Source organism: Aquarana catesbeiana, linkage group LG04, assembly GCF_042186555.1.
Source record: "Aquarana catesbeiana isolate 2022-GZ linkage group LG04, ASM4218655v1, whole genome shotgun sequence".
In the NCBI taxonomy this organism is placed as follows: domain Eukaryota; kingdom Metazoa; phylum Chordata; class Amphibia; order Anura; family Ranidae; genus Aquarana; species Aquarana catesbeiana.
This window is the reverse complement of record NC_133327.1, coordinates 140,782,294-140,807,742: the sequence shown is the minus strand read 5'-3', so window position 1 is coordinate 140,807,742 and position 25,449 is coordinate 140,782,294. Positions and strand designations below refer to the sequence as shown.

At 43.1% G+C, this 25,449-nt stretch overlaps 1 protein-coding gene across 1 annotated transcript; it reads right to left on the bottom strand.

Moving 5' to 3' along the window:
* On the bottom strand, positions 1-20,899 carry POLR2D (RNA polymerase II subunit D). The gene is made up of 4 exons (XM_073625807.1): positions 20,758-20,899; positions 13,856-14,036; positions 11,212-11,307; positions 1-2,275 (listed from the first exon to the last, which is right to left on the bottom strand). Exons 1-4 carry the CDS (start codon positions 20,882-20,884, stop codon positions 2,197-2,199), a joined length of 483 nt encoding a protein of 160 aa, XP_073481908.1. The 5' UTR covers positions 20,885-20,899; the 3' UTR covers positions 1-2,196.
* Between the last annotated feature and the right edge of the window lie 4,550 nt (positions 20,900-25,449).

Sequence of the window (25,449 nt, the reverse complement as noted above, 5' to 3'; positions counted from 1 at the left end):
TCATATATGATTTTTTTTATTTCACAAGCCTTTATTTATAATGTTCTCATGCACTTACAAGCAGATTAAGCTGTCAAACAAAAGTGACAGGGGATAGGACAAAGCACAACACTACCAGGGGTGCTTGATCTTCTGCACAGAGTGTATAAACGATTATGCATGAAATTTGACAACATGCAGCTTTTAAAGTGACTGTCACTAAAAGCAAATTGTCAATTAGCAGCCCTTGATTTATCGATGTATATGCTCCAATATGGAGATTCTCAAAAATTAGAGTTAGGACAGCATTTCACAGCAGTGCCTGGATACAACAGTGTGGCTCCCACATATATCTGCAAATGTGCATCCAGAACCATTGCTATTAAAGCAAATTGTTAGACACAGTCATTTGTTTTCAGGCTATTGTAAGTATGCTGTGAAAACTTTTGTTTATGCTGTGCCAAGCCCTTCCATGTGCTCTTTATTTTAAAAGTTTTAAGAAATTCAGGTGTAACCTGTAAGGTTAAATTCAATATTTTCTAGTCCTAAAAAGAAATCATTTGAACATAAGCTTAATTTTCTATCTCTTAAACTGGTTGTATACACTTTCTTTGTATCTACAGGTAGGCCTATAATAAGGCTTACCTGTAGGTAAAATGAATATCTCCTAAACCTGTACGGTTTAGGGGATATTCACTTTGCATGCAGACACTGACGTCAGCAGCACACGCTCTGTGAAGGTCCAGCAGACGCTGCCTGACCTTGCTGGAAAGAAGTCTCCTGCGCGCATGGGCGGGAGTGACATCACGGCTCCAGCCACTCACAACGCCGGAGCCGCGAACCCGGCAGACACGCCGAGGCGAAATGTCAGCTCCCTCAGCGGTGACCAGGATCAGCTGCTGACACCTCATTCTAAAGGTATTTCATAATGAGCTAGTATGCGCTGCATATCAGCTCATTATGCCTTTTGCTTTACAGGTTTAAAAAGAAGTGTGTGTGTGTATACACACACACACACACACACACAATAATTTTGTGCAGGTATACAACCGCTTTAAGAAAGCTGCTGTCATCTTTTTTTTTTTAGGCACTGCAAAGTCGGCATCTGGGATCCATGGTCTCAGATGTGACAATTATGCAAACTGGGATTTTACATGTTTAGGTTCATGGCTTATGTGAACACATGATGCCTGCCACAGGTCACCCCCCCTATCCTTTAATCTATTCATCTTGGTGCTGCATGCATTTTACTATAACAGCCCCAGAGTAATAATTTGCAGTGTAGAGATGTAGGAAATGCTTTCTTCACCCAGATTGAAACAAACTGATGACATTCCCTCAAGGTGATCCTCATAGCTTAAGCGGATCTCAAAGACTACATTATAATAAAAGAAATAAGAAAGGATTGCTGTTTTTTGTTTGTTTACCTAAACTGTAGCTAGAGACTGACATATCAGAAACTTTCTTATGTAGAAAGTTACCACAAATTCCTCTTTTAGGCTCGGTTCACACCTAAACCAGCCGCGGATCGCACAGCAACACTGTCTGTCCCTGTTCTCCGTTTGAGGGCAGAATCTCTGTGCAGTGCGCTCCACAGCTGCCCCGGACACATGTGAACCAGCTCCATAGAGACAGTCATATTCTCCTGCTATGCAAATTAATTTGCATAGGTGTGAACTCAGCCTAAGAAGTGGATGTACATCAACCATACAAAAGGATCACTACTTTATAAACCATCTCAATGTATGAGGGTACCTTAAATCTGCCTTTTATTTACTTCTGGCCTTTGAAAAGAGGGATATGTAATCAACCCAAACTCAGTTTAGCTGTGAAAATCTCATGTTAGTAGAAGAAAAAAAAAAAAAAAAAATAAACACATAGGTAGGCACACACAACCCATCAGCTTCCTGTACAACTTAAAAAAATTAACCACGCACATCAATGAAAACATAATAGCCAGTATCTAAATACAAGAAGTAGCTTGTTTTTGATGTCTGATATCAGAATGTCCATGTTCAGGTGAACAAAATTCAGCATTGTAGAAGGAATTATGTAAAAATATTTGTTTATGGCGGGAATGACTATTATACACAATAAAATACATCAATAACTTCTGCAAGTGTCCAAAGAATGAACGGGCAAAGGTGAGCACTAGAGATGACCAGCGCAAGCCACAGAAAAGTGGATGTAGTCCATCTTTACAAGAGATTTCCCTCTTTAGTACTGGAAGCTTCTCTTTGTCTGAATATCATCCAAGATCTGCTGCAACTCCTCATCCTCAAATCGTCCTTCAAGACTGCAGAAAGAAGAACAAGGTTTTAAACGGAATCCACATAATGGGCAAAAAAAAAAAAAAAAAAAAACACTAAATTAGGCTTAGTTTACACTAGTGACTGTGGGGGGGCAGTAAAATTGTTAAAAAAAAAAAAAAAAAAAAAAAAAATACAAAGGGAAGGGCCACCTCCTGAATAAAGAATAATGCACATCAGATGTTCCCTGGAAGCCAAACGCAGGTATAAACAAACCCTTATATAAAAAAGGGAGACAAATTAATAAGGGGGGGGGGGGGGATTCCTCATCTCACAGTCCACAGATCAAAATATATAAGGCTTTAAAACCCATCTTCAGGTAACTCTGCCACCTCTGTCCCTCACCAGCATTGCTTTCAACCAGTGGATCCAGCACTTCAGTCTGTGCCCACACCAACCAATCACCTTTTCATGTCATACTGTGCAGCCATTAGGAAGTGCTCATGTCACACAGGCCTGTTCTAATCAGTTACACACAGACAGAGCTCAACCCAGGTTATCTTTGATATTTTAGTCAGGGCCTTTGCAATCATATCACTATGCAGAGGAGTCTTCCTATTCTCTGGAGTAAGCAGGCTATGTTGTATTGATATATACCAGCTATAGAAAAAGGACAACCTGCTCCTTTACCCATGTTACCTTTAGCGAAAAGAGAACTAACTCAGAGAAAACTAAAATTTAAAAAAAGATCTGCACCTACAAAGATTAAATACGATCAAAATGTAAATAAAGCAGCAAATTGGGACTTTAAATGAAGCATGTTCAATGTGGCCAGAAAATTAGTCAATAATAAAAATACAGTGGCTTGCGAAAGTATTCGGCCCCCTTGAACTTTTCAACCTTTTGCCACATTTCAGGCTTCAAACATAAAGATATAAAATTTTTATTTTTTGTGAAGAATCACCAACAAGTGGGACACAATTGTGAAGTGGAACGAAATCTATTGGATATTTTAAACTTTTTTAGCAATTAAAAAACTGAAAAGTGGTGCGTGCAAAATTATTCGGCCCCTTTACTTTCAATGCAGCAAACTCACTCCAGAAGTTCAGCGAGGATCTCTGAATGATCCAATGTTGTCCTAAATGACTGATGGTGATAAATAGAATCCACCTGTGTGTAATCAAGTCTCTGTATAAATGCACCTGCTCTGTGATAGTCTCAGGGTTCTGTTGAAAGCGCAGAGAGCATCATGAAGACCAAGGAACACACCAGGCAGGTCTGTAATACTGTTGTGGAGAAGTTTAAAGCCGGATTTGGATACAAAAAGATTTCCCAAGCTTTAAACATCCCAAGGAGCACTGTGCAAGCGATCATTTTGAAATGGAAGGAGTATCAGACCACTGCAAATCTACCAAGACCTGGCTGTCCCTCTAAACATTCAGCTCAGACAAGGAGAAGACTGATCAGAGATGCAGCCAAGAGGCCCATGATCACTCTGGATGAACTGCAGAGAACTACAGCTGAGGTGGGAGAGTCTGTCCATAGGACAACAATCAGTCGTACACTGCACAAATCTGGCCTTTATGGAAGAGTGGCAAGAAGAAAGCCATTTCTCAAAGATATCCATAAAAAGTCTCATCTAAAGTTTGCCACAAGCCACCTGGGAGACACACCAAACATGTGGAAGAAGGTGCTCTGGTCCGATGAAACCAAAATCGAACTTTTTGGCCACAATGCAAAACGATATGTTTGGCGTAAAAGCAACACAGCTCATCACACTCAACACACCATCCCCACTGTCAAACATGGTGGTGGCAGCATCATGGTTTGGGCCTGCTTTTCTTCAGCAGGGACAGGGAAGATGGTTAAAACTGAGGGGAAGATGGATGCAGCCAAATACAGGACCATTCTGGATGAAAACCTGTTGGAGTCTGCAAAAGACCTGAAACTGGGACGGAGATTTATCTTCCAACAAGACAATGATCCCAAACATACAGCAAAATCTACAAAGGAATGGTTCACAAATAAACGTATCCAGGTGTTAGAATGGCCAAGTCACAGTCCAGACCTGAATCCAATCGAGAATCTGTGGAAAGAGCTGAAAACTGCTGTTCACAAACGCTCTCCATCCAACCTCACTGAGCTCGAGCTGTTTTGCAAGGAAGAATGGGCAAGAATTTCAGTCTCTCGATGTGCAAAACTGATAGAGACATACCCCAAGCGACTTGCAGCTGTAATCGCAGCAAAAGGTGGCTCTACAAAGTATTAACGCAAGGGGGCCGAATAATTTTGCACGCCCCACTTTTCATTTTTTTATTAGTTAAAAGTTTCAAAAATCCAAAAGATTTCGTTCCACTTCACAATTGTGTCCCACTTGTTGGTGATTCTTCACAAAAAATAAAAATTTTATATCTTTATGTTTGAAGCCTGAAATGTGGCAAAAGGTTGAAAAGTTCAAGGGGGCCGAATACTTTCGCAAGCCACTGTATTTTTATTATTGACTAATTTTCTGGCCACATTGAACATGCTTCATTTAAAGTCCCAATTTGCTGCTTTATTTACATTTTGATCGTATTTAATCTTTGTAGGTGCAGATCTTTTTTTAAATTTTAGTTTTCTCTGAGTTAGTTCTCTTTTCGCTAAAGGTAACATGGGTAAAGGAGCAGGTTGTCCTTTTTCTATAGCTGGTATATATCAATACAACATAGCCTGCTTACTCCAGAGAATTTCAATCTTAATAAAATGCTTTTGGAGTAAAAAAATCTATCTAAATATAGTTTTCTATTTAAGATACATTAACAATAAAGTTTATTCAGCATGAAATGGAGCTTTATGTAGCATGAGGCTGTATATTCTGCAATATTTACATTTTTGGTAAACTTATTCAATGAATGCAAGCTGAGATAATATGCATTTGCATCGATGCATTCACACAATTTCACAGTAACCATGAGATAAACCAAAGTTCAGGAATATTCCTTTATCCCATTGTTTCACAAATCTATGTACACCACAAAATATATGATCAAATCGGTTCTGATATCACTGTTTTACTAACCTGACAGCTTATTATTCCAAATAAGAAACCTTCATTTTGTTTGCAAATATTAAATATTCCAACTACCAGCAAGAATAAGTCCTTACATTTAAAAAGCACCTGTCATTTCAGATCCATCATGGCAGCATCTGTTAGCTGGCAATCACTCACCTGCTGCTGCCACGTCCCTCACCTTGTTGTGTCACTGTCGCATCACCAGCCGTCCCATTAAAGCAAATGGGACTGTTGGCGAGTCAACAGCAGATCAGAGGAGCCACTGCCGGACAGAATTGACAATTGCTCTTTAAAAATTATGATTTAAATCAAGCCTTTTTAACTAGTGGCGATTTAAATCATGGATCCAATAGACCATCTATATAAAAGACATGAGATGCATCCAGATATGCCCGACATGTTTCGTGGATAAAAACCACTTCCTCAGGGGCAGGTGCATCTAAATAAATGGAGAAATATAAATAAGCCAGTATAATAAAAAGTGTAGACAGGGAAAGTTAATAAACTATCCCCACATATCAACGAAACCTGGAACCTGCCTATAGTGTCCATACCGGGAACTAGATTGGACCCACCAGGGAGTCTCACACACACACACAGTTTGGATGTGCAAGGGGGAATGAGATGTTGAGAAAGACCCAATTGGTAAATTTTTGAACTTCACAGAAATGGAGCCCAAAACAATCAACTATAAGTAAATACTCAAAGAGCATACTACTTACTAAAAAAGCAGGGGAAATAAAAGGAATGGAGCCCAACCCCCCAAAAAAATACTAAACATATGAATAAAAGGAAAATTACCTATTGCCACAACACGTTAGACCGAAATCCAATAGCAGATGATACAAGGTGTGAGAGGAGGTGCTGCCATACGGACACTAAAATCGGACCCATCAGGGAGTCAAGCACACGCACACACGGTCCCACACTAATTGATGTACAAGGGGGGAGGTTCAGGTGTTGGAAAAAACCCAATTGGTAGATTTTTGTATTTCACAGAAATAAATCCCAAACAAGCAATTATAAGTAAATACTATTAATAAAAATTATACTACTTTCTAGAAAAAAGGGGAAGAGAAAAGGAATGGAGCTCAACCCCCCAAAAAAATACTAGACATCTGGATAAAGGAAAATTACCTATTGACACAACAGGGAAAACCAAATACCAGTCAGATACAAGGTGTGTGAGAAAGGTGCTGCCGTGCAGACGGACCAACGCCAAAAGGAGATTTAACCCCTTCCCGCTGAGCCTTCGCATATATGCGGCTTCAGCTTTTGGGGGTTATACCAGGATGATGCCCGCAGCTGCAGGCATCATCCGGTACCATTTTTTAGAGCAGGCGGTCAGCTTTCCAGGGATAACAACCGATGCGGACATCCCCCCCTCCCGCCGCTCTTACCAGGCCTCTCGTCCCACTGGGAGACCCGATCCTTGATCCGCCACTTCCGGCGGCAAGAGACAGACTGGCACAAAGCCGGAAACTGCTTCCATCCAGTCTTCTCTCTGTAAACACGGAAGTGACGTCACAACGTCACTTCCGGTTTACTCGGCTGCCAATGGTGCCAGTTTTAGAAAAAATATATAATATTCAGAATCGCCGTTTTCGGCAATCTGAATACTTTGAAGTGCAAAGGAGGGATTTGGGGTCTTTTAGAGTATTTAGAGTAGGCAGTCGCGTCCACATATGTAAACGGTGTTCGAATCACACATGTGAGGTATTGCCACGATCATCAGAGCGAGAGCAATAATTCTAGCACTAGACCTCCTCTGTAACTCTAACCTGGTAACCGTTATTTAAAAAAAAAAATTTTTAAAACGTCGCCTATGGAGATTTTTTAGGTACCGTAGTTTGTCACCATTCCACGAGTTTTCGCAATTTTAAAGCGTGACATGTTTGGTATCTATCTATTCAGCGTAACAATCTTTCACATTATACAAAAAATTGGGCTAACTTTACGGTTTTGTTTTGTTTTTGTTTTTTTAAATTCATGAAAGTGTCTTTTTCCCCAAAAAGTTGCGTTTAAAAGACCGCTGCACAAATACCATGTGACATAAAATACTGCAACAATCACCATTTTATTCTCTAGATTCTCTGCTAAAAAAAAAAAAAAAAAAAATAATATACATAACGTTTGGAGGTTCTAGCAAAAAATACAGATTTTAACTTGTAAACACCAAATGTCAGAAATAGGCTTAGTCATGAAAGGGTTAATATGAGCTTTAGCTACCCAGAGGCTCCTATACCAGCGCCACGTGGCCACGACACAACATGTGGGGTACGCACACCTGAGCGGCAGAATCGCCAATCCGTGTTCACCAACTATTTTTTATCAAATATGTTCATAGATACTAGTCCCCCTTGTTGCTGCACATTATGTCCTGCCCCTCATGGAGCGAGACCTACTTTAGCCATGTGCGATCATCACCTGGATGGCCGTTTCATTGTCCTATGTCCGGGAGCTGCATCGCGTTCTGGGTGCCCTCCCCCTCCTCTTCGGTAGAATGTGGGGTGATCGGGCAAGCCTTTCCCATTATGCTTCAGCGCCATGCCCCACGCATGACATCCTTTTGGATGTTTCTGCACTGGCATGTGTGTTGTGAGATCTCGGCTGACCTATGAGGAGGTGAACACGGATGGGCAGTTCTGCCGCTCAGGTGTGCACACCTCTGTTGTGTCATGCACACGTGACGCTGATATAGGGCCCCCTGGGTAGCTCAAGCGCATATTAAATCTCCTTTTGGTGTTAGTCCGTCTGTGCGGCAGCACCTCTCTCACACACCTTGTATCTGATATTGGTATTTGGTTTTCCCTGTTGTGTCAATAGGTAATTTTCCTTTATCCATATGTCTAGTATTTTTTGGGTTGGGCTGCATTCCTTTTCTTTTCCCCCTTTTTCTAGAAAGTAGTATAATCTTTACTAATAGTATTTAATGGTTTAAATAGTTGATTTTTATATTTCACAGAAATAAAGCCCAAACAATCTACCAACTGTTTTTTTTACAATACCTGAACCTCCCCCTTGTACATCAATTAGTGCGGGACAGTGTGTTTGCCTGACTCCCTGCTGGGTCCAAATAGGGCCTCCTGGATAGTTCAAGCACATATAACATCTCCATTTGATGTCAGTTTGCCCGTATGGCAGCACCTCTCACACACCTTGTATCTGCTATTGGATTGCAGTCTTTCCTGTTGTGGCAATAGGTAATTTTCCTTCGTCAGTATTTTTGGGGTTGGGCTCCATTTCATTTCTTTCCCCTGCTTTTTTTAGTAAGTAGTATGCTCTTTATTATGAGTATTTACTTAGTCAATTTTTGAACTCCACAGAAATGGAGCCCAAATAATTTACCAATTGGGTCTTTTCCCAACATCTCATTGTCCCTTGCACATCAAACAGTGTGGGACTCTGTGTGTGTGCTTGACTCCCTGGCGGGACCAATCTACCACAGCTCCCGGTATGGACACTATAGGCAGCCTCCAGGTTTGGGTCTCGCAGGTTCCAGGCTTCGTTCATATGCAAGCATGTGGGGATAGTTTATTCAATTTTCCCTGTCTACACTTTATTATACTGGCTTATTTATATTTCTCTATTAATTTAGATGCACCTGCCCCTGAGGAGGTTTTTTTTAGCCATGAAACATGTCGGGTATATCTGGATGCATCTCATGTCTTATATAGACGGTCTATTTGATTTTAGCTCAGTTGGTTTTGCTATTATACCACTCTGTTCAAAAGTCTTATAAACATGGACGGTATTTTAGGCCACATTGTGTAGTGTACTTTTATGCGATGATCCATTTCTAGGACAATGGTCTTTAATGTATATATTTTTTTTTATGTTCATCAATTGTTGTATTCAATATGACATTTTTTCACTGTCCAGATAATACATATACATTTTTATTATTGACTAATTTTCTGGCCACATTGAACATGCTTCATTTAAAGTCTCAATTTGATGCTTATTTACATTTTATTAGGGATGGAGGCGTAGGTTTTCCTGAGTCTCATTTAAAGGCTCACATTTTCCCATTCCCCCTTCCCCCCCTTTTCCCATTAACTAAAATCAAGTTTTTATTAATGCTGTGGATGTTTACCAAATGTAATAAAGAATATGTAATGTTTCAAGTTCAATCTGCAGCCAGCTATGATTTTTATGGTTAAAAAATATATATTTTTGTACAGTCAGTAAAAACCTTTTCTTGGGAGTACACTGAGGGACACGAAGTCTTAAACCTTTGGATTATACTGTAGCCTACAGCAGTACTGAACAACGGCAAAAAAACAAAACAAAAAGCACCTGTAGCCCAGCATAACCCATCACCAGCATACTATTGTTTTTCAGAAAAGTTGCACCAAGAGCAGGATCATAAACACTGAGGGGTGGAACCTGTCACTCTATGGGCACAAAGATAGGATTTTACAGTCAGATTTTCTCAGTAACAGAGGAAGTCCTAAACCTTCGGGATGTCTAAAAGCCGTCCAATAAAGGATGGGCAAAACAGGAAAAAAAAACTTGCTAATACAATGCTGGCGATAGGATGGGTTATCCTGGGCTGGGCTTCAGGTGTGTTTTTTTTTTTTGCCATTGTTCCGTACTGACGTAGGCTGCAGTATAATCCAAAGGTTTAAGACTTTGTGTCCCTCAGTGGACTCCCAAGAAGTGGTTTTTACTGACGGTACAAAAATATCTATTTTTTTTTAACCGTAAAAAACAAACAGCCTTTGAGATTACTTTAAGTTTCTGAAGTGATAGAACTAGGATTCAGATTTCAGTGATAGGGAAACAGACAACGGGAAGATACACGAGACACACCTGTACAAACGGTGAGAGAGACCAACGGTCTCTTAAAAAGAACAAAATGTGTAAAAACTTGACTTTTGATAGTGCTGAGAGCCAGATGCTGGTCCAGACCCTTCTGCAGAAGAGGAGGATTCATCCCAATGAGAAACTCGAAGGGTGGAAGCCAAGAGACACACCAAGTGAAGTATGCCTTCCACGTCCTTGCGAGAAGTAGATTTTATTATTGTAGGAATTACAGACTCAGTGATGCCCCTGTCCCTCAGAACCTGTGCTTCAACAGCTATGTAAGTGAGGCCAGTGACTGAAGAAGGGTTACAAAGGAGTCTTTGGGACAAACGATCCTGGTGATGTAGTAGAACCCACACGTCTCCTAGGAGTCTTAGCAGGTTGGCGCACAAAATCCATCTGGGCCAGACTGGAACAATGAGGATCGCTGGAATGCCATCTTGTGCAATCCTAGAAAGCTTCAGGGGAGGAAAGGCATAGGTCAGGATCAACTGATCCCACAGAACCAATATTTCCATTAGAGGATTGCTGTAAGTTTGGTAAAACCCAGAGTCCAGGAGATCCACATCCACCATACCCAACCTGCCGCACAGGTCCTGGAACACCACTAGGTGTAGGGACCACTCCTTCCAATCCAGATGCTGGTGGCTGAGAAAGTCTGACTGCCAATTGTCTACCCTTTGAATGTACATGGCTGACAAGTTTGGAATGTGATGTTCTGACAGATGATGTATACCACCACCAGTTCACTGGCTGACAGAATATGGATAGGATGACCTCCGGTATGATGGTTCAACACTGTAAAGTTCTAGAGGGTTCTCAAGAGACCAGGACTCCTACCCTGTCATGAGGTTCCTTCTTAAGATGGGAAGGGAGGACTTTGACTCCAGAAACAGAATCGTGGTTCTCAGTGACAGACAAATCGGTCTGTACAGACACCATATGGACTTTTCCCATGACAAAAGAATGCTGCATTGTAGAAATCTAAAGTCAAATATGACTGCTTCAAATGAGGCTACCCCCTTTATAGAATGTATACTACAGAAGGCTAGAGGCAATGGGACTGAGAAGTGGTTGTGAGCTATGAGAGAGACAGGCTAGTATTTTTACAAAGATACATACCTGGGAATCAGTGCTTTTGCCTCATCTGCTGTTTCTGGACACAAATTGGCTAAACAGGCCAACTCAAATCTGTGCAGCTTTTTCTGTAACAGCAAGCTGTGTGGGGAAAGAAAATGACATGTCACAACACTAAATCAGTTAGTCCTATAAAATGGTGTTCAAAACATATATTAGTTCTGCACATCTTTTTATCAAACACATAAAAAGACAATGAATACAGGTGTACTGGCAAGTAGTCAACATTTGAATGTTCAATTCTACAATGAAAGCACTTTGAAATAGGCAGACTCTAATCTAAAATCACATCTGCAGATTTACAACATACATAGATTTTAAGCATCTGTTTCTTGATACTTGAGAAGATGTAAGTCAATACGGATCTAATAAATGCATAAACCATGCTATCAGCGATTCTGGGCATTATAATAGATTACCAAAGTACCGTATTTATCGGCGTATAACACGCACCCCAAGTTTAGGAGGGAAGTTTAAGGGAAAAAAAAAAAAAAAAACTTACATTAAAATGCCCATCAATGCAGCCTTATCGTGTCCATCTGCAGCCTTTTCAGTGTCCAGTGCAGCCTTGCCCCAGTGCAGCTTTGTGCACTCGCCGCCGACATACACAGCCGTGTGTAGATTCAAATATGGCGCCAAGACTGCAGGGATTCGGCGGAGCCGAGATACACATACCCGAGTGTTCTCGGCGCCGCTCACAGTCACGCCCAGACCTATGATGGACATAACACAGATCCAATGGTGGGACTGGGCGTGACTGAGCAACGCTGAAAAAAAGCCGAGAACACTCGGGTATGTGTATCTCGGCTCCGACGAATCCCTGCAGTCTCGGCGCCATATTTGAATCTATACACGGCTGTGTATGTCGGTGGCGAACGCGGCAATTGCCGCAATCGCTCCGATCACACAAAATCAGCGGGGATCGGCCTATAACACGCACCCACAATTTTAAGGGGAAAAAAGTGCGTGTTATATGCCGATAAATACGGTAATCTGTTAGCCAGAACATCTGTTCAAACTTAGTTTACTTTACTGAACCACAAAGGCTACAAACAAACCTGTCTCATTTAAAAGCATGATTTCTCTACACATTTATTTTTACAGTTCACAATCCAAGCAGGCTTAGTAAACGTCTAACAATGATTGCTACAAAACAAAATGGTTTAGGAGTGCAATAATGACACTGAGGACTACCTTTTGTAAACAAAATATACAATCTGTATAACAAAGCATTGTGCACTTCACAAGAAAGATGGTTTAAATATTAACGGGCCCATTAGGTATTAGATGCTTACTAGAGCTGCGCGATTAATCGTTATTGCGATTTTTTTCCCTGTTGCGATCTTGACAAAGAATTTCCTGATTTCTATGCAGAGAATTCTCTCTGCTGAAGCCGACAGCAAAAGGAAAAGAAAGAAAACAAAAACAAAACAAAAAAAAAAAAAAACACAAACACGGGAAATCTGCCAAGAATCACAACATCCATTAGCAGTGGAACTTAAGTATAAACATTGTAACAATTTGTCCTTTAGTTCAAAGGAATACACTTTGGTGTGTAAATGAGGGAGGTTTAACCATTTTATATAATTTTTTTGGGGGGGTTCTAAGTAATTTTCTGGCAAAAAATATGATATAGAGATATATATATATATTTTTTTTTGTAGAGACCCTAGAGAATAAAATGGTGGTTGTTGCACTATTTTTTTTGTCACACTGTATTTGCGCAGCGGTCGTTCAAATGCAATTTTTTTTTTTTTTAGGGAAACAAATTACACTTTAATGAAAAAAAAAAAAAAAAAAAAAAAAACACCACACACACACACACACACACACACACTAAACCAGTAAAGTTAGCCCATTTTTTTTTTTTTGATAATGTGAAAGATTTTATGTCACGAGAATCGTGATCTTTTTATTCTAAGCAAAAAAATTGTGATTCTCATTTTGGCCAGAATCATGCAGCTCTAATGCTTACCAACTTATGCAATGGTCTAATGTATACAGAGCAATCTATCCACTAGGCTCATTTTGAGGAATAGCAATTGGAACGCTCTGAAAACTTGTCATATTGTTAGTGGCTTCTCTGATAAATCAGCAACAGATGTGTCAACAGTGCCTTAATGCATTGGCCAACATAAGAGGGGGAATTAAAGAGTGGCAAAAGCATCAATCCTGCCCCATTCTTCTAAAAGGTTACCAAGAGGATCACCCCAAATGACCAGGTCCAATCTTGCAATCTTCCATGCTGAAAACTCCTGCAATCCATTTCACTCTAAAACAGAAACTGACATGGGTGGCCCAGAAAGAACTGAATCAGGTCCATCTGCTTTGTTAATGTGGTGCCTGTGGCTCGTGCCAGTTTACTGGCCATTGTAATGGCCACTATAAAGCTTTGCTAATTTCCCCAAGGGGTTGGTTGATGCAGTCATTTGTTTGTAGGATTTGCTGCTTAGCACAGATGCCTGAGGGAAGTTCAATCATCCTTTAGTGTCTACATTCAGCTTTACATTTTTATATTCACATCACAGGCTCAACTAGACTCCATAACCACTACAGAGGACAAACTACCAGGATATTCTGGATTGGTATGGGTGTGTACGGGGTAGGTTTAAAAACATTTTGAATGTACCTTCTGACACTGGCAATGGTTTCTCTATTCTTGAATCGACTAAACCTTGCTGTGTAGTTGAGAGTTTTCATAAATACTTCGGACAACTCTTGTTCCTCTTCTGCGCTCTCATTTTGTTGTTTCCGATGCTCCAACAACATGTGCACTTCTGAATTCAGCAGTGTTTCTGCGCTCTCAAACTCTGCAGGGAAAAAAAAAATGGACAGGCATGAGTCACATAAAAAGTGGAGCACTTTGATGTGCCGGCAGATGCAGCCATACCTAGGACAGTTCAATTTTTTCTCATCCACACACAAATCCTCTCTTCTACCCACATTCACATACACCTGGTAAAATTCTAAAACAATCATTTCAAAAGAAAAATGAAAGCAAAATCTATTTTTTTTTTTAAACCTACACCACACATTCTGCCAAGTACTGTGGTTCCTCTCGTCAGCTGCCACATTACTAAAAGGCACAGTAGTGCCATAGCAACAGAAACTAGGTAACACAGTGCCCCGGGGGGACATGCTATAAGATAGTGAAGTGAAAAGGAGCTGATAATAGCTGCTATTGTGAATGTGCGCTTGTTTGCAGCCACTTACTGCCCTGCAGTTATAGATACAGCTGTAGCAGCAAAGATGTTACAGTAGAAGGCATTGCAATAACTAATCAGTTAAATGTTGCTTCTCCTTGGCTCAGACTTGCCCTGCATACATTCTTGTTGTCTTTCAATGTGGTTGTGTGACTGCAAAGCTTTGGCTCTTTTCTGTGGATCTAACAATGGTGCTGTATATCAGGGAGCTGTGACGTATTCCCTCCAGTGCCCATAGCTCCCAGAGTTGACAAGCGTTAGCTGGGAGAAGTGTGCCCTGCCACCATTTAATTGGAAAGTTATGGTCATGCCTTTCCTTCTGATTTAATAGGAAGTTTGGCAAGGTCTACCCCCATCCCATGACCCAGTGTGAGCCCACGCAGTTCTCCCATTTACCCCTACAGCTCCAGGATCACTATGAAGAGGCACCTGGCTCCAAATGGACTGGAAACAGTTCCCAATGGAAAGCGTCAAACAGAAGAAAGTCAGTAACGGCAGTCCTTGCATTTACATCACATTTATTTTAACCACCTCAGCTCCAGAAGGTTTTACCCCCTTGATGACCAGGCCATTTTATGCTATTCAGCACTGTGCTACTATAACTGGTAATTGCGTGGTCATGCAACACTGTACACAAATTAAATTTATATCACATCTTTTCACACAAATACAGCTTTATTTGGTGGTATCACCACTTTTTTTTTATTATTATTATATAAACAGAAAAAGACCAAAACTTTCGGAGGAAAAAAAAATTGTTTTACTTTCTGCTATAAAACATGTCCATATGCCTTTTACTGTGCAACATTACAACCTTTCGGCCACTAGCACCCTAACAACTAATTACGCCATTGGTTGATAAAAAGGACATCGGGTGTCTGCAAAGCATCAATGTTTGTGCCCCCCCCCACCACCACCTCAGCACTGGGGTCACATTAGCGGAGTCAGGGAGAGAAGAAACACTGGAGTACTAGTCGGTACCAGAGTGCAAAGGTGTTTTTGGTTTGGAAAAAATAAAAAATCATGTTAGATATACTACATGTGTGGATGTTGCGGCAATATGTAAACTATTAGTTTAATTTTGTACATTTATGAAAATCCCTGGCCATTATCAGCTTAACTGTAAGGAGCATGGCCTTTGTAATGCTTTTCAGTCTCAAAGACTTCTGATAATTGCTTGAAAAGAGTACTCGGATATGCATCAGTTTTATTAAATTGGTTCTAAAGCCTCAGCCTGGTTTCACACATGTGCGGTGCGAATTGAAGCTCAGGTTTCACTGGGGAGATAACAATCTCCTGTTCAACGGATTCATTGCGTTTTTGCTCAGGATTAGAGAGCAGGGAGAGGGGGAGGGAGGGGGGGGGAGAGGGGGAGGGAGGGGGGGGGGGGGGGAGAGGGGGAGGTGTAGTGAGGAGAAAGAGAAAATCCTTGTTCAGAACGCAATGCATCTGCGAATCAGATGCGTTCCCATAGGAGATAATAGGCTTGTAGTTCGCACCGCAATGCCCAAAAAACGCACACGTTTTTTGTGCAATGCGCAGTGCGAATGCAACGCACATATGTGAACCAGATGCATTCATATGAATGTATTTTAAAATGTCCTGCGAATTAGATGCGGTGTAAGCCGCATCTAATTCGCATAGGTGTGAACCCGGGCTCAAGGTTGTTTACCTTAATACATTCAATGCATTAAAGTAAAAAAAAAAAAAATACTGTGCTGCAGCCCCCCCATATACAGTAACTCACAAAAGTGAGTACACCCCTCACATTTTTGTAAATATTTTATTATATCTTTTCATGTGACAACACTGAAGAAATGACACTTTGCTACAATGTAAAGTAGTGAGAGTACAGCTTGTATAGCAGTGTAAATTTACGGTCCCCTCAAAATAACACAGCCATTAATGTCTAAACCACTGGCAACAAAAGTGAGTACACCCCTAAGTGAAAATGTCCAAATTGGGCCCAAAGTCTCAATATTTTGTGTGGCCGCCATCGTTTTCCAGCACTGCCTTAACCCTCTTGGGCATGAAGTTCACCAGAGCTTCACAGGTTGCCACTGGAGTCCTCTTCCACTCCTCCATGACAACATCACGGAGCTGGTGGATGTTATAGCCCTTGCGCTCCTCCACCTTCCATTTGAGGATGCCCCACAGATGCTCAATAGGGTTTAGGTCTGGAGACATACTTGGCCAGTCCATCACCTTTACCCTCAGCTTCTATAGCAAGGCAGTGGTCATCTTGGAGGTGTGTTTGGGGTTGTTATGTTGGAATACTGCCCTGCGGCCCAGTCTCCGCAGGGAGGGGATCATGCTCTGCTTCAGTATGTCACAGTACATGTTGACATTCATGGTTCCCTCAATGAACTGTAGCTCCCCAGTGCCGGCAGCCCCCCATGCAGCCCCAGACCATGACACTCCCACCACCATGCTTGACTGTAGGCAAGACACACTTGTCTTTGTACTCCTCACCCGGTTGCCGCCACACACGCTTGACACTATCTGAACCAAATACTGTATTTATTGGCGTATAACACACTTTTATCCCGGGTGCGCCTTATACGCTGACAGCGTACCTCAGAAGGGGAACGAGTGTCGCCAGAAATCACTGAGCCGTCATCTCCTCTCCACACGGCTCTTACGTCACACACACAGTCCCGCCTCCGGCACTGGACCAGTGTTCTGTCTATCACAGGAGCTGGTCCAATGGCGGAGGCAGGACTGTATGTGACTGCCGACTGAGAGCAAAGTAAACAGATGACGGCTCAGTGATTTCCTGCGAGAGATGGTGAGCTGCATTGATGGGGGAGAAGGGCGCAGATCAGGTTGCACTAAAGCTGCAGATGGGCACTAATCAGGCTGCATTGATTCTCACTGACCATTATTTTGCTTCAAAGTGGTTTATTAAAAAAAAAAAAAAAAGTTTTTTTTCCTGAAACTTCCCTCTTAAATTGGGGTGAGTGTTATACTCCGATAAATATGGTAAGTTTACCTTGGTCTCATCAGACCACAGGACATGGTTCCAGTAATCCATGTCTTTAGTCTGCTTGTCTTCAGCAAATTGTTTGCAGGCTTTCTTGTGCATCATCATTAGAAGAGGCTTCCTTCTGGGATGACAGCCATGCAGACCAATTTGATGCAGTGTGCGGCGTATGGTCCGAGCACTGACAGGCTGACCCCCACCCCTTCAACCTCTGCAGCAATGCTGGCAGCACTCATCTATCTATTTCCCAAAGACAACCTCTGGATATGAAGCTGAGCACATGCACTCAACCTTTGGTCGACCATGGCGAGGCCTGTTCTGAGTGGATCCGGTCCTGTTAAACTGCTGTATGGTCTTGGCCACCGTGCTGCAGCTCAGTTTCAGGGTCTTGGAAATCTTCTTATAGCCTAGGCCAGTGAAGGCGAACCTTGGCACTCCAGATGTTTTGAAACTACATTTCCCATGATGCTCAACTACAATTCAGAGTGCAAGAGCATCATGGGAAATATAGTTCCAAAACATCTGGGGTGCCAAGGTTCGCCGTCACTGGCCTAGGCTATCTTTATGTAGAGCAACAATTCTTTTTTTTCAGATCCTCAAGAGAGTTCTTTGCCATGTTGAACTTCCAGTGACCAGTATAAGAGAGTGAGAGCGATAACACCACATCAAACACACCTGCTCCCCATTCACACCTGAGACCTTGTAACACTAACAAGTCGCATGACACCGGGGAGGGAAAATGGCTAATTGGGCCCAATTTGGACATTTTCACTAAGGGATGTACTCACTTTTCTTGCCAGCGGTTTAGACATTAATGGCTGTGTGTTGTCACTACTTTACATTGTAGCAAAGTGTCATTTCTTCAGTGTTGTCACATGAAAAGATATAATAAAATATTTACAAAAATGTGAGATGCTGTATAATCTGATTGTACCATCTCTACCAACTACTATGTAGTGCAGTGTTTCTCAACCTTTCAGTCAAGGCACCTTTTAAAATTCCACACAATCTTAAGGCACCCCATTCTAAAATTTAAAAACAACAAAACTAAATAGTTACATAGTAGGCAAGGTTGTAAAAAAGACAAGTCCAACCTATGTGTGTGATTTTATGTCAGTATTACATTGTATATCCCTGTATGTTGTGGTCGTTCAGGTGCATATCTAATTGTTTTTTGAAACTATCGATGCCCCCCACTGAGACCACCGCCTGTGGAAGGGAATTCCACATCCTAACTGCTCTTACAGTAAAGAACCCTCTACGCATTTTAAGGTTAAACCGCTTTTCTTCTAATTTTAGTGAATGGCCACATGTCTTATTAAATTCACTTTCGCGGAAAGTTTTATATATAAAATAATATGCAAAGTGGTTGGAGGGAAGCTTCAGAATGGCAAAGACGGTTTTATTACAGATTATGTGAGCAGACTGCAGTTCCTCTTTAAGGCCCCTTTCACACTGGGGCAGTAGGGGCGTCGGCAGTAAAACAGCGCTATTTTTAGCGCTGTTTTACCGTCGTTTTTGCGGCTGTATTCGGCCACTAGCGGTGCGGTTTTAACCCCCGCTGGTGGCCGAAAAAGGGTTAAAACCGCTCGTACAGCGCGGCTATAGCCCGCGGTATAGCCGCGCTGTCCCATTGATTTCAATGGGCAGGAGCGGTGAACACACCGCTCCTTCACCGCTCCAAAGATGCGGCTCGCAGGACTTTTTTTACCGTCCTGCCAGCGCACCTCTTCAGTGTGAAAGCCCTCGGGCTTTCACACTGAACAAACAGCGGAGGCTGTTTAGGGGCAGTTTGCAGGCGGTATTTTTAGCGCAATAACGCCTGCAAACCGCCCCAGTGTGAAAGGGGCCTAAGTGGTTAAACTAAATATTGTGCGTGGCTTAAAGGGGGTGTGGTTAGAGTCTGAGATGAAAGGAGGGGTGGAGGGAGAAGGAAGAGAGGGATAGAGGGAGAGAGAAAAAGAAAGAGAAAGAAGAAAGATAGGGAGGGAAAGAGAGAGAGAGAAGGAAGGAAAGAAAAGAGGGATGGAGAGACAGCAGGTCCAGATCCTACACTGCAATAGCAATATGTGTATGCCAGAAAGTTTAACAATCAGCAGATACATTTAAATCATATCCCCTCTCGAGAGAACAAGTCCAGTGCTCCTAACTAAGGTCCTCCAGTCCCTTTATTAGTTTAGTTGCCCTTCTTTGTACTCGCTCCATTTCCAGTACATCCTTCCCGAGGACTGGTGCCCAGAACTAGACAGCATACTCCAGGTGCAGCCAGACCAGAGTCTTGTAGAGCGGGAGAATTATTGTTTTATCTCTGGAGTTGATCCCCTTTTTAATGCATGCCAATATTCTGTTGCTTTGTTAGCTGCAGCTTGGCATTGCATGCCATTGCTGAGCCTATCTACTAGGACCCCCAGGTCCTTTTCCATCCTAAATTCCCCCAGAGGTTCTCCCCCCCAGTGTATAGATTGCATTCATATTTTTGCCCCATATATAAATTATTTTACATCTTTCTACATGAAACCTCATTTGCCATGTATCTGCCCAACCCATTAATTTGTTCAAATAGTTTTGCATATTATAGCAAGACATCCACGTGCGTAGGACACATTAGCGGTGATTTATTCTTCTATAGCAAAAATACATCTTTGCACACTGGTACTAATTAGTATTCCAATGTTTCTCTCCCTCACTCAGCTAATGTGACCTTGGTGCTGAAGAAGAGGGGCAGGTGCACAACATCCTCCTATCAACCAATCACATCATTGGTTGTTAGGACAATAGCAGCTGGAAGGCTGTAATGGTGCACAGCCTTGTGTAACTAACAGTGATCCACCCACTGGATTATATACGGTTTTTGGGTAATTTGTAGGTATTTTGCCAGGGTACCCCTGAAGACACCCTAGTTGAAAAATGCTGATGTAGTGCATGGGTCTTCCTAATTGGATAGCTGAGCTAAGCCTTCGTGCTACATAGCTTTGGTAAATCTAAAGCCGATTGTACAAAGAATGTAATGTGTATGGGGACCCTAACATGAAGTGGTGTTCTGGTGGCAGTATGGAGGGGAATCCTAGATCTGCTGACTACACACATTACAATCAGACTGTTAATAGAAGAAGAGTTTTGTACAATCAGGTAGGCCTCCTTTGTATACAGCTGTTGGTATCTCTATAAAAGATTGCACAATTAGGTTGCACGGGGAAGAGGTGTGGCGAGTCCAGGAACACGCACTACCGAGAACAACACAACAAGGCGCCATTTATACAGGAGCTGCCTCTGCCTCCTAGCACACAGAGCCAGCACTCCTTCTACCCCAACACATCTTCCTGTGATCTCACCGTCACCTCTCACCTTTGGGAAACAGTAACTGAGATGCGTCCTCCTCCACATCAGCCGTACGAACTTCCACTCCACCGGCCGCCATGCTGGATTTCCCGGCTGTAGAGTCCAGAGGAAACGGAAGTAAGTAATATACCATAGAGCCGTCTTCTTGGAAAGCGCATACCCCACCTTCCTCTTTTTTGGCCGCTCCACCCCTCCTATGTCCTCTCTATGGTTGGCAGAAGTCTGAGCTGTTCTGCTCTGGCATGAAAAATACTAAAGGCACCACACAATGTGATGTTTAAATAATACATTTTATTAGATATCCACAGGTGAACACAACAATATAAATACATATAGAGGCATGAACAGTCTAGTCAAAGCACAACCTCTATCCATATAACCCCCATCCACCACCATTTACAGCAATTGATTATGTCTGAATCTTGTATGATTATGTTTATATACAGCAGTGGTCTTCAAAATGCAGCACACCGGTGTTCTGCCGAGAAAGTTCCGCTCGGCTGATAAGTTCCCCCCCCTGCGCAGTAGGATCCGGCGGAAATAGCCGAAGCAGAATAGCTGAAAATCAGCTGTACACGGCGCCTATAAGAGGGCCCCTCGCGGGCTCGCTTCGCTCGCCGCGCTTCGGGCACGGCCTCGCTTCGCTCGGCTCTTTTAGATTCCCCTCTAGGTCCACTTGGATGGTAGGGAAGGAACCTGGACCCAGAGCGCAGGCGCCGTGTACAGCTGATTGTCGATCTTGAGCTTCGGCTATCTCCGGCGGCTGTTAGTAGTTCGTACTGCGCAGGCGGGGGGGGGGAACCTATCCGCCAAAGGAACTTATTCGGCAAGATACCGGCCACACGCGGCTCTTGAGGGCCAATCCTTTCACTGACACCAATTGGAGCCCTGTTTTCCCCAGTGACACCAATGAGTGTACATTATTCCTCCCACTGATATAAACAATGAGGCACTATTACTTCTATTAATGCCAGCAATGGGGCATAATGCCTTCCACTGATATGAGTCACTATTCTTTCCACTGGTACCAACGACGAGGCACCATTCCTACCACTTAACACTAACTGTAGAACACTGTTTCTCCCACTGACACCAATGAGGGCACATTATTTTTCCTACTGCATAGTTGCCAACATTGTCAAAAATGTATAGGGACACTTTTTTTGTCTGTAGGTGGAGTCTTGTTATAATTAGGGGGTGTGGTATTCGTTTGTAGGCGTCGCATAGCAGGGAGGCGGAAAAACCCACTTCCTGTTTCTTGTCTGGTAAAAAGCCTAGGCTTATGACCTCATGAACAGCTCTCTCTCTCACTCCTGTGAGAGTTTGCCAGGAAGGGGGGGGGGGGGGGGGAGTCATCAGAGGGCTAATGAGAGCTGCAGAGCTGGAGGTGTGCCTCTGTGTGTCTGTGTAAATCCAGGAAGTGAACAGGCAGCAGCTTCAGCTGCCCACAGTTAAAATGGATGCAGCCAGACTCAGTGGAGGGAGATTTCTGCAGCATATTTGAGAAGTACAGAATCACAGTATATATAAAATAATATGCAAAGTGGTTGGAGGGAAGCTTCAGAATGGCAAAGATGTTTTTATTACAGATTATGTGAGCAGACTGCAGTTCCTCTTTAAGTGGTTAAACTAAATATTGGGTGTGGCTTAAAGGGGGTGTGGTTAGAGTCTGAGATGAAAGAGGGTGGAGGGAAACGGAATAGAGGGAGAGAGAAAGAAGAAAGAGAAAGAGATAGGGAGGGAAGGAAAGAGGAGGAAGGAAATAAAAGAGAAATGGAGGGACAGCAGGCCCAGATCCTACACTGCAATAGTAATATGTGTATGCCAGAAAGTTTAACAATCAGCAGATAAAGATACTCCAAACACCTGGTGTTGGCGCTTCAATCATCATGGCACCATGGTTGATATGGTGTCAGGATGATTGAAGCGCATTATTTCTCAAGTCATCTTCCAGGACGGCACACCTGAGAGATGAGAGGCTCCTCCCCACAGGAAACACAATCAATCAACAGCTGTTTTAAGTCCACACCCTTCCCCCTGATCCTCAGTTTTTGATTGTGTTTCTCCCTACATGGCGAAACTGTTTGTTTTTTTCCAAATGACCGAAGCCTGGGGCTGGTGGTCTCCCCCTGGGAGCTGGACCAAATGCCTGGGAAGCCTCTGGGTCTGGCGGGATATATTTATCCTTCACGGGGGGTTCCCCTATCCTTTCCTCAGGGGGGGGGCAGCAGAAACTGGGAAAGCCCCCCTGAGAGCTGAAGGCCCCTGGGTACAGTGGTGTCCCCAGAACTTCAGGGGCCTTTATCCTGTCTCCCCCCCCCTTACCTGTCCGGACGTCCGTTCAGACGGGGGTGCTGGCCGTCGGTTCTTTCCAGGGGGATCGTATCCCCTGACTCCTGGGTCCCTGGTAGCTCGCGTGGGCTGCTGGGGAGGGCACCGTCTGAACGACCCGCGTTCTTACCCAGAAGGGAAGGCTGAGAGTCAGCAGGAGCAGGCGCCCACATCCTCCTTTCGAGGAGGCACCAGTTTACTATGGTGAATGTCTGCCTAGACCACCTCAGATGGGAATGAGGAACGTATGGCATGGCCCCCCCCCCCCATGTGTATATACTGACTGGACAGAGCAGGACACAGCCTAACCTTGCAGCTCCCTAAAGGGACAGCAGTTGTGGGGGGGGGCACTTTGGCGGCTATCCTCCTTGCGTGTGGACCATAAGGATGGAAAAGCAAGCCCGGTGGCTGTGGTAAAGGGGAAGACGACAACGGTGAGTCAAAAATCCCCAATCCCAGCCAGATGGTTTCTGGGCATTTGAGATAATCTCCCCTGGGGTCTGGATTCAAATAGCCCAGAAGCTTTTGCTAAAGACATCAGCCACAGCTCCCTCCTACATAAGAGATGCTGTATGGTGGACAAGTGGTGCAGAGGAGCGAGTGTGCCTAAACCACCTCAGATGGGAAAGAGGTAGGTAAGGCATTTTTTCCCCTTCCACCTGTATTTACTGAGTGGTGCAGTGCAGGACCTGGGGTCTCCATAACAAAATAGCCCAGAAGCTACTGCTAAAAACCACCAGCCACAGCTTCCTCTTATAGCAGAGACACTGTGGTTATCACCACAGTAGGTTGTCAGCCTCTCCCTACATAACCGGTTGTGGTACATTAGTAGGGGTGAATACAGCAAAGAGGGTGACCTGGTAGAACAAAGAGTTCCTTACTGGCCAGGTATACCACTAAACAAGTTATTAATGGTGCAATGGTTGAAGGATTCAGGAGTAAGCTCCCTTGCTCAGCAGGTGCACTAGGTTATCTGGCCCTATTAGCCCAGCTGCTAGGAATCTGCTTAAAGTTGCTCCAAGATGCTTAAAAGCTGACCTAACTTTCAACAATGTGGCAGGGACCAAGCTTCTGTGTGGCACAGTAGGGGTTCCCTTGTGACAGATCCTCCTTTTGGGGGTTGCTTGCTATGGGTAACTTTTCATAAGCTCCAACCTCCCACTCCACGCTTACATTGTGGTTATATTTTAATGCAGGGGGTAAGAAAAACCTTTTTGTTGGTTTGGGCTACAGTCCACTCAGTGACAGATCTAAAAGCGATTTACCATAAATCGTTTTTCCTATATCCTTTGATTAAGGATTTTCTGTGCAAACATATGCAAGAGCTAGATGGCTATATGATTGCTTCTTTAAGGGCTGCAGGTGGCTATTTACCTCCAGGCTAAATTGGTAACCACCCTTTTTTGAGGTCTTATATTGGTCTCTAGGGCTGGGCTCATTGAGACTTTAGTTACTGATCAGCCCCACCCGTGTATGAGCTGGCTAGCGTTTGCTCAATCTACGGAGGTAAGGTAGGACAACAGCTACTATAGTAAGGTGTCCAACCATTTTAGGATTGGTTCCTTCACTGGTGGTGAAGGATTAGTATCTACAGCCCAGGCTATGCCTATGAAATAATTTGCCCCTGTTTGGTTATTTCATAAAGGGATACACCATGACTCCTTCTTGGCTGCTCACCAGTAGACCTCAGTAGTGAAGGTTTGTCCTTGCTGGGGTGTTTGGCACAACTAAAGTACACATTGAGATTTGTGACATCTCTGCTGAAGCTTGTTGGGTGTCCTTTATATCCTAAAGGTACTGCTTTGTTTGGCTACAGATCAGAAAATACAACAGGGAAGGTGGTCTGTACTTTCTGGTTTTGTGCCGCACGCCAGAAACGCACATCATTGAGTCTGGTGATGACATTTCAGCTCATAATTGTTATATTGCTGCACATCAGACCTACACAAGATTGGGGTCTGTCTGTGGGGTTTTTGTGTCCTGTATTACTGCCTTATTGGTTGCTTATCAGAAAGGCAGCAGGAAAGATTGATGGCAGGGGTAGTACATATACTGCCTTTGGTAATCGGTACAGCACCACAAGGTGGCGTCGTGCTGATTCAGACAGTGCTATTAACGGCAATAGCTGCCGCTTTTAGGCATGCGATTTGACATGTGAGTCGCAGGCCAAATCGCTTCAATATGGATGTGCTATCTCTATTCAGAATTGTTAGATTGTTGCACATTAGAGATATACACGATTGAAGTTTGTCTGTGGGTCCTGTATTACTGCCTTATTGGTTGCTTATCAGAAAGGTAGCAGTGAAGATGGATGGTCCTGATTTTGTTGGAAAATACAAATTGAACCTGTGCCATGGGTAGTACACA

Excerpts from the sequence above, each read along its gene's own strand:
- POLR2D (XM_073625807.1), bottom strand. The coding sequence starts at position 20,884 with ATGGTATATTACTTACTTCCGTTTCCTCTGGACTCTACAGCCGGGAAA. Across the intron at positions 14,037-20,757 it reads TCAGTTACTGTTTCCCAAAG|AGTTTGAGAGCGCAGAAACA; the intron begins GTGAGAGGTGAC and ends TTTTCCCTGCAG. Across the intron at positions 11,308-13,855 it reads ACCATTGCCAGTGTCAGAAG|CTTGCTGTTACAGAAAAAGC; the intron begins GTACATTCAAAA and ends TTCCCCACACAG.